General features: G+C 35.5%; 1 protein-coding gene across 6 annotated transcripts; it reads right to left on the bottom strand.

Annotated features, from left to right (window-relative positions):
• Positions 1-715: 715 nt before the first annotated feature.
• On the bottom strand, positions 716-6,489 carry LOC145630489 (uncharacterized). Of its 6 annotated transcripts, none has more exons than XM_081682752.1 (8): positions 6,096-6,489; positions 3,450-4,838; positions 2,657-3,343; positions 2,496-2,579; positions 2,338-2,413; positions 1,845-2,185; positions 1,500-1,736; positions 716-1,271 (listed from the first exon to the last, which is right to left on the bottom strand). In XM_081682752.1, the coding sequence occupies exons 2-7, from the start codon at positions 4,782-4,784 to the stop codon at positions 1,536-1,538; spliced, it is 2,724 nt and encodes a 907-aa protein (XP_081538878.1). In that variant the 5' UTR covers positions 4,785-4,838; positions 6,096-6,489; the 3' UTR covers positions 716-1,271; positions 1,500-1,535. The 6 variants fall into 6 exon arrangements, with proteins under 6 accessions (XP_081538878.1, XP_081538877.1, XP_081538879.1 ...); XM_081682751.1 differs by having other exon boundaries at positions 6,181-6,489; XM_081682753.1 differs by having other exon boundaries at positions 716-1,206; positions 6,181-6,489.
• Between the last annotated feature and the right edge of the window lie 1,370 nt (positions 6,490-7,859).

The following is a 7,859-nucleotide window of genomic DNA, read 5'->3' as shown; positions in this document are numbered from 1 at the left end:
ATTTTCATTTCAATCTTTTGACCGTGTCAATCAATAAATAAAATTCTTTTTTGATTGGAATAAATTAATTGATATTGAGCTAAAACATTTTAGGTAACTATGAATTTTTATTTTTTTTTTAAGGTTTTACTTTTGTTTGAGCGTGTGTTTTTACTAAGGAATTGTGCAAGCAACTTAGCCATGAAGTCATGTAGTAATAATATGGATTTTTGTTATACAATAATAAACTAATTTATAAGTATGCATATGGTTTAATTAGATAAGATTGACTTTTATTTTTATATTTTATTACTTAGTAATTTAGGATGAAAGATACTGTATGTTTCTATGATCTAATTTATAAGTATGTACTGGAAAACAAATAATAGAAACAATTTATTTCGTTCTAATAAATTTTTATTACTTAGTATAGTTTTGCAGATAAATAAATAAATAATAAGTATGTATAGGAAAATAAATAATAATTTTGCATCGCACGGGTCTAATCTAGTCTAGTTATATATATGCCTTTTTTTTCCTTCTCTCCGTACTATTTTACTGTTTTGCATATAATCTTATGGAGTATCAATATGCTACCGTGTACTGAAATCTGACGTGGATTAATATCATATACTTTCATAGGTTACAATTTTTCAATTTTTTTAAGAAAAAAGGATCTTCCAGCAAAACTATTGAACAAAGAATTGGTTGTTTTGATTTGGAATTGGGAACCTCATAATGCAAATTTGATAAAGATTACATTGCACAAGATATATACAACCTTCTCATTCATGTGACTAAAGATCGATACACATCAATAATTGAAAAAAAAATCACCTGTTAAGCAAAATGAATCATCAAGATGATGCAGATTCCAAAAAGTCCAGCAATATAATATAGGAAACAATCTTTTTCCTGAGTTCTAATTGTGATGTTTATGTCCGCCTGCTGGACTGCCGGTTAAGACTTGAGAGTCTTTGAAACTTGAGCAAGGAACATTGGACCTCAACTGAAAAAAAATTCTTGATTCGAAGTTCCAGACGAGAACTTGACTCCCTGATAGAGACAAGGGAACAAATTCTTTGAGAAGCGGTCAGAAATTTTGGAATGGTAATTTACATCAGGTGCTAACAGATGAAATGGGGCTAAACAATTCCTCTTTACTGACAGGCGGCATTGGTAAACCTGAGACATCTCTTTGATAAACTTCAAGGTAGATGCATCCAACTATATACAATCGAGACCAGAGAAAATGTAAGTCCTGGCAACAATTTGTGGTGCCAGAAGAGGAGCTGGATGAAGGCAAAAATTTGGAATAAAATATTTTAATTTTAGAGAGTTGGTTTTCAGGTTACAATAAAGACTAACAATTGCTACGTTCTATTATGTTATCCATTTTCAGGTAAGATAAAATTTGGATATTGGGATTCCATCCAAACTTGTTACACATATGAATGCAGTTTAGCATTTAACTATACTTAGTTACACCCTCAAATAATAATAACATAAAAAGGATATACCTTAATATTTTAGTCATGTCGACAGAGATCTGTTAATTAATCAGTTAAGTCATCATCAAGGAAATCAAGTTCAGCATCATCATCTGTGGCTGGACCTGCGTTAGGATGTACTTCCAAGGGCTCTACATCTGCTAGTGTCACCATATCTAGAGTTCCCCTCCTCATAACATCTGAGGCACCATCGTCATATTCGAGTATATCATAGCTGTATCCATCTTCATGGTCATATACCCCCTGCTGAGGAAAAGGCAAGTTCCGACTCATCAGAAGACAAGAAAAGTTAAGGAAAAGTTGTGGGGAAAGAGAGGAGAGGGGGGGGGGGGGGGGGTGTCTTACGTCACCTACACTATAGATTGCAGATGTAGTTGATACCTCATCATCTTGAATGGCTTGTCTGCCTGCCTCTACAACCCAGTCATCAAGTAAACCTTCTAGAAGAGCACTGTCAAGTGATAATAATTCATTCGACTGCTTTATTTGGCGCTCCCTCAGTCTCAAATTATAGTGAGCATACACAAAATCATTCAATTTCTTGTGCGCTAGACGGTTCTGCCTTTCACAATGAATCTCATCATATATACTCCAATTGTGTTCGCATCCAAAAGAAGAGCAGGTTTGACTTAGTATGCGTACAGCTAATCGCTGCAATTCCAAACAATTCACACCATGTTGCTGCCACCATACAGCTGATGAGAAAAAATTGATATCAGAACATATCTAATGACATTGGATGACTGCCTTTTTTTGGGTACTGATGGTTCCTTTCTACAGTTGGGAGTCTCAGGACTATCTCACCACAAACACAAACAAAAATAAATTCAATAATAAGTCTCATCACCTGGATCAAGCTCAGTTCTTGTACTGATTGCCAATTCAGTCCCAAAATCAGCTTTAGCAGATATAAAGTCAGAGATCTGTCATTAGAAAGAATTGTGTTTAGTTTTATTTTATTTTTCAATAATGAATCTTGATGAAAAATTGCAGGCACATATTAACCTGCATGGACGCAGAAACCTGTCTCCCCCTGTCTGGTTCAAGGCGAACAATGCATTCATTTAGTCCACGAACCACCTCTGGATTCTTCATTCACAAAGCAAAGGATCAGCCTTAAAACTGTAAAATGTACACTTAAATATGAAAATTTTAGTTAAACCTACCGCCTGGTAATCTGGTCGATATCTATAGGCTGGATTTAAAGAGTATGCAGCAACGCATAATGGATGATGGAACAAAGAACTTAAGTGACTGTCAATCACATTCCAGAAGGGACCATACTTGCGTGCATCATCACCATGAATGCTTTTAATTGCAAGTTTTGCCCTTACTATGTCACTATATACATATGGCATAGACAGATTACTGTTGATGTCAACTTTATGGAGTGCGTGCAGAATAGGGTCTACTGATTTCAGGACATACTGCATTTTCTTCCAGAAGGAAGCATTTAAAACAATTTTTGCCACATCCTTGCCATCATCTGATCTTGAAAAGCGACACAAAAGCCATTTGCTTGATTGGAACATATCTTTAAGACTAATCCTATGGTCAAATACACCTTGTAAACTAATAAAGTTTGCAGCATATCTTGTAATAGCAGGTCTTAAAATGTCTTGCCCCCCTGTATACTCCTTCTTCATAAGATTTAGCAGCCATATCCGGTTGTAGATGAACTTTGTAACTTTTTGAGCTTTCTCAATGCACTCACCAACCAGCTTTATCTTTGTGAAATCTGCAAGAATTCTATCTATACAATAGGCAGCACATGGGGTCCAAAATAAATTTTTTCTTTTGTCTTCAAGCATCTTTCCAGCAGTCTTATAACTCGGGGTATTCTGAGTAACTACCTATAGCATATACAAGAAAAATTATATGAGAAGAATCAGATAGAAGGTTTCATTAGTCTAATAGCTGCCAATTCATATATATATAAAAGGAACCAAAGTTACACACCTGAACAACATTTTCCTCACCAATCTCATCCACCACTTTGTCAAGTAACTTGAACAAACTTAAGGGATCGTCTACTACATCAGTAGCATCAACTAACGAAACAAAGTAGACACCACGAGGACAGGAGACTAAAAAATTGATTAGAGTCCTACCCTGTGAATTTTTCCAACTATCTGCCATAATGGAACAACCAGTTACTGCCCAACATGTCCTATACTCAGCTAGATAGCTTTTGACTGTCGACAATTCATCATGGAGAAAACGACCAGATATCAGCTGGCTTGAAGGGCCTATTAGACCTGGTCCGTGATGACCAACAAGCTCCAGCATTTTCTGAAAAGATAGGGAGTTGGCTGCTTGAATTGGGATCCCAGCATAATAGAAGAATTCACAAATGGCAGACACTACTTCCTTACGGTTCCTTTTGTTTGGTCCGCAACTTTGTTTGTAAGTCAGTGGCATATGATTCATTGAAGTTTTCAAGATGGTAGGATTTTGCCCATGCTTTTTCAAGAACATCTCGGAGCAACTTCCAGTTGACATTCCACTGAAACCCCTTCTAAAATGTTTTCCCAGTCTCTTTCCCCCCATAACTACTCTATCCTTGTTCAAGTGCTGCAAAACATCTTCTTCTGGTTCATCCTCTTCAGGTTCATCATCAGAATGCACAAAAAAAGATGGTGTTTCCTTGGCATCTGGCCTTCTATGCTTTCTCCCTGTGCGATGCCATTTCATATTCTCCTTAATCTTCATAAAAACTTCATCTGGAGCATTTTTACAAGGCGCAACTTCGCCTGGAATTCTGGCCAAGTGTTGTTTAAATCTATTGATGCCTCCACTGACTATTTTGCCACAGTAATTGCACTTCACCTTTTTCTTCCTCTCATCTTGAGCAATACCATGCTCCCAACCAGGGTCAACATATCCCAATGAGCGAAGAGGAGTCAAATTTAAAACTAAACTTTTATCATTCATTACTTTTTTCCCTTTTCTTCTATAATCAATATTCTCCATTGCATCATCATCGTCATCAGGAGACTGAAAATTCAAATATGCCTGTTCATCATTTTCAGATAACTTTGGCTTTTTATTGGAGCGGCAGCCTTCCAAATTTTCTCTCATTCTCAAGTATACATCTTCCGGAGCCCTCTCACAGTATGTTACTTCTCCTGAGATTCGAGCCAAGTGTTGTTTTAATCTATATATACCTCCACTAACAACTTTCCCACAATAATTGCACTTGACCTTCTTCTTCTTCTCATCTTGTGCAGTCCCATGCTCCCAGCCAGGGTCAACATATCCAGCTGGACGGAGTGGGGCCATCTCTCCCATCATTTTGAAGACCAAGCATAAAACTTACTATTCCAGAAGTTCAACATTTACTCCATGCTTTAGAGATTATGCAAATAAAAACATGAAATTTTGATCAGACGAAATAAGTTACAAGAAATTGCCAACAAAAATAACATTAATAGAATATACATGAGCTTGGCAAAGAAATTGCAAGAAGTTATTCCAAAAAAAATATATATTCAATTGACCAATATAACATTATTATCACAGTCAAGTTTTGATTAACTATAAGATACATTAGGAACTTCTGATAACTAGACCTAATGCATGCAACTATGCAAGTATGACAAGGTCAAAAAGATTTGAAAACTAAATACTACTAAGGAAAGCAGGCAAGAGAAAAGGCAGAGTTATCTTGTGGCAACATGAGCATAAAAAAAAACCTCAGCCAGGACACAAAAGAGAGAAAGGTCAAACACCCCTAGACTCGAAATGGAAACTAATGTAATAATGTGTAAAGTAGCTTTAGTATGCTAGGAAATAGCTATTGTGACGCTTATCCACACCTATATGACAATGAGGAAATAAGAAACGGTGCCTTTAGTGTAAACACGATATAATCCACAACGATCAGCATTAAACATCTTATTCATATGTCATACCCAAGCTTTCTAACAAAACGCCTACTCTCTGTAGGGTAAGATGGGGTCGAACGTACATAATCTTACCTAAATTACCCCTTTACAGTATCTTTTAGCCATTATTTATGAAGATGCATCACAAAGGAATTATTCTTACAGCAATAAGACAACTTCATTTCAGTGATGTCAACCTACACATTCCAACCAATAAGACAAATTCATTTCACCATTACAACTATTTTACCATCCAAAATCCAAACTGCATCCATTATAAACTTATGTTACACTCTCTTCATTTGATCCTGCTTACAAGTATCCAATAATCGAAAATCGATACTCAACACTCCAACATGATTATAGACACTTTGACATCTTATCTACACTAAAAAATAAGCAAATTTTTCACAAAATGGTCAAGTTTGCTACCTGAACACATACCTGTTGAGTCTAAGAAACACATTACAAATCTTACAATGTACCTAGACTAAAGAATATACTACATTAAAATTTATCAAGTTTCGTTAATAATTAATTTAATTGATTTCATACATCAGATCAAATCCGTAAAATTTTACTGAACACAGATACAACAATTGACATTCAAGCGAAATTTCACATTTACATTTATAGATTATATTTTTAAAAAATCGATCAAACCTTATAAAGATTAAAAATTTGCAGAATTTATTCACAAAAAAATAAATAAATATACCTGAAAATGTGACCTTTGCTGCAAATTTATGTCAATAAATTCAATCCAAAATGTCAAAATCTAAAAAAAATCAAAGAAAAATGACCTGGTTTTGCAAAATTGATGCTCCGATTACGATGTAATAGGCATTGAACAGAAAAATTGGGCGAAATTGGGGAAAAAAGATGAAGAATCGGCGAGTAACGATTTGAATCGAACGAGTCAGGGTAACTCGGTGAAAAATTAGGGTTTGAAAAGCGAGTTGGAGGAAAGAGAATCGATCGCTGGGTTGACTCAATCATGAAACGCCTCACTATGAATCGGATTAATCCGAGTGGTTTTTGCTTCTTAATTCACGCGCCTGTTTAACGCGTGGGCATTCGCTGGATTGGCAAGGCCGAAAGGGTATTTGGATTTTCAACTCACTCGTTCGTTTTAATTTCCCGCTTTGTGTGTCTGGGATCCACGGCTGAGGAAAACTATTTGAAAAACCGAAAAAACGGATTCGTAACCGTTCCGAAAATTAAAGAACCTGATCCAATAAACATAACGATTCGGGTACCCGTTTTGATAATTTATTATCGAGTATGGATATTGGGTATGATTTTAAAATTAACGGTTACCCGATCCGCTCCGATAAACATTTTTTTTTTGCTTTTTTCTCCCTACATAAATCTATTTTTTTTTTTAAATCTAAACTAACGGTATGGGTATCCGTCCCATGCTCACCCCTAGGATCAAGGACTATTCTATTCATCTTAATTTCAGTTCAGTTCAATTCAACTCCAATTAGTTCAATTTAGTTTAGTTTAGTTTAGTTTAGTTCAATTCCTAATTTTCTTTTCACATAAACAATTCATTTCAGCTCTATTCAGTTCAGTTCAGTTCAAGTAAGTTCAATTCAGTTCAATTTAGCTGCAATCAGTTCATTTCAATTCAGTTATTTATCGATAAATCGAAACAGGCCCCAAGACCCAAGGGTCCATTTGGCATTATCGTAGATTTGGTATAGAAGGGGCTCAGTTAATTACTTTGACGTGATAAGCAAAAATTGTTTATCATATGGCATTTCTGTAAATAAATTAACAGTTTTATGTAGTTATAATTACAATGAGTCAATGAGGTTCACTTTTAAGGAAAAAGATCTTTATTTATTTACAAAAAATATCATGTGATAACAATAATTGTTAATCTCATAAATCAACTTGTATTTTCTCTTTGGTATAAAAATTAGGAAAATTTCACAAGAATAATCCAACCTTTCGCTCTCAAAATAATCCAACCTTTAGAATAATAGGTAAATTTAGGATTATTCAAGATTAATCGAAAAGGTTGGATTATTTTGAGAGAATGAGTGAAAGGTTGGATTATTGGTGTGAAATTTTCCTAAAAATTATCTAGCCCAAGTTTCAGATCTATGACTGGTTGGTTGATCATAAAATTGAAATCCTTTGTTCAAGGAATAAAGACCCACCTATGATTGCGCACCATTGAAAATCTAACAAACAATAATTATTTTGTCTCTTTTATTAGCTATGCCTACCCTTTTCTGCGAACTAGTATTGCTTTTGGTTAATAGGTCAGCCAGCCAAAAGGAAGTGGCGAATTGGTCGAATGTAGTAGTGAGGGAGGTTAGTTATGCATTTGTTGGAAATAAATAAAGGAAATTAAAAGGGTCAGATATGAGCGCCCGATCAGGCGCCCGACCGAGCGAGACCCGCCCGATCGGGCGCGAGAAGAGTCGTAAAATTCTGGAGTTCCACCGCCCGATTGGGCGTCCGACCT

Source organism: Chenopodium album, chromosome 5, assembly GCF_948465745.1.
Source record: "Chenopodium album chromosome 5, dcCheAlbu1.1, whole genome shotgun sequence".
In the NCBI taxonomy this organism is placed as follows: domain Eukaryota; kingdom Viridiplantae; phylum Streptophyta; class Magnoliopsida; order Caryophyllales; family Amaranthaceae; genus Chenopodium; species Chenopodium album.
The sequence above is the reverse complement of the archived record's forward strand: the minus strand, read 5'-3'. Positions and strand labels throughout refer to the sequence as shown.

Coding starts and splice junctions, on each gene's coding strand:
- LOC145630489 (XM_081682752.1), bottom strand. CDS start 4,784: ATGATGGGAGAGATGGCCCCACTCCGTCCAGCTGGATATGTTGACCCT. Junction 3,344..3,449: donor GTGAGGAAAATGTTGTTCAG/GTGTGTAACTTT, acceptor TATATGCTATAG/GTAGTTACTCAGAATACCCC. Junction 1,737..1,844: donor CTACATCTGCAATCTATAGT/GTAGGTGACGTA, acceptor CCTTTTCCTCAG/CAGGGGGTATATGACCATGA.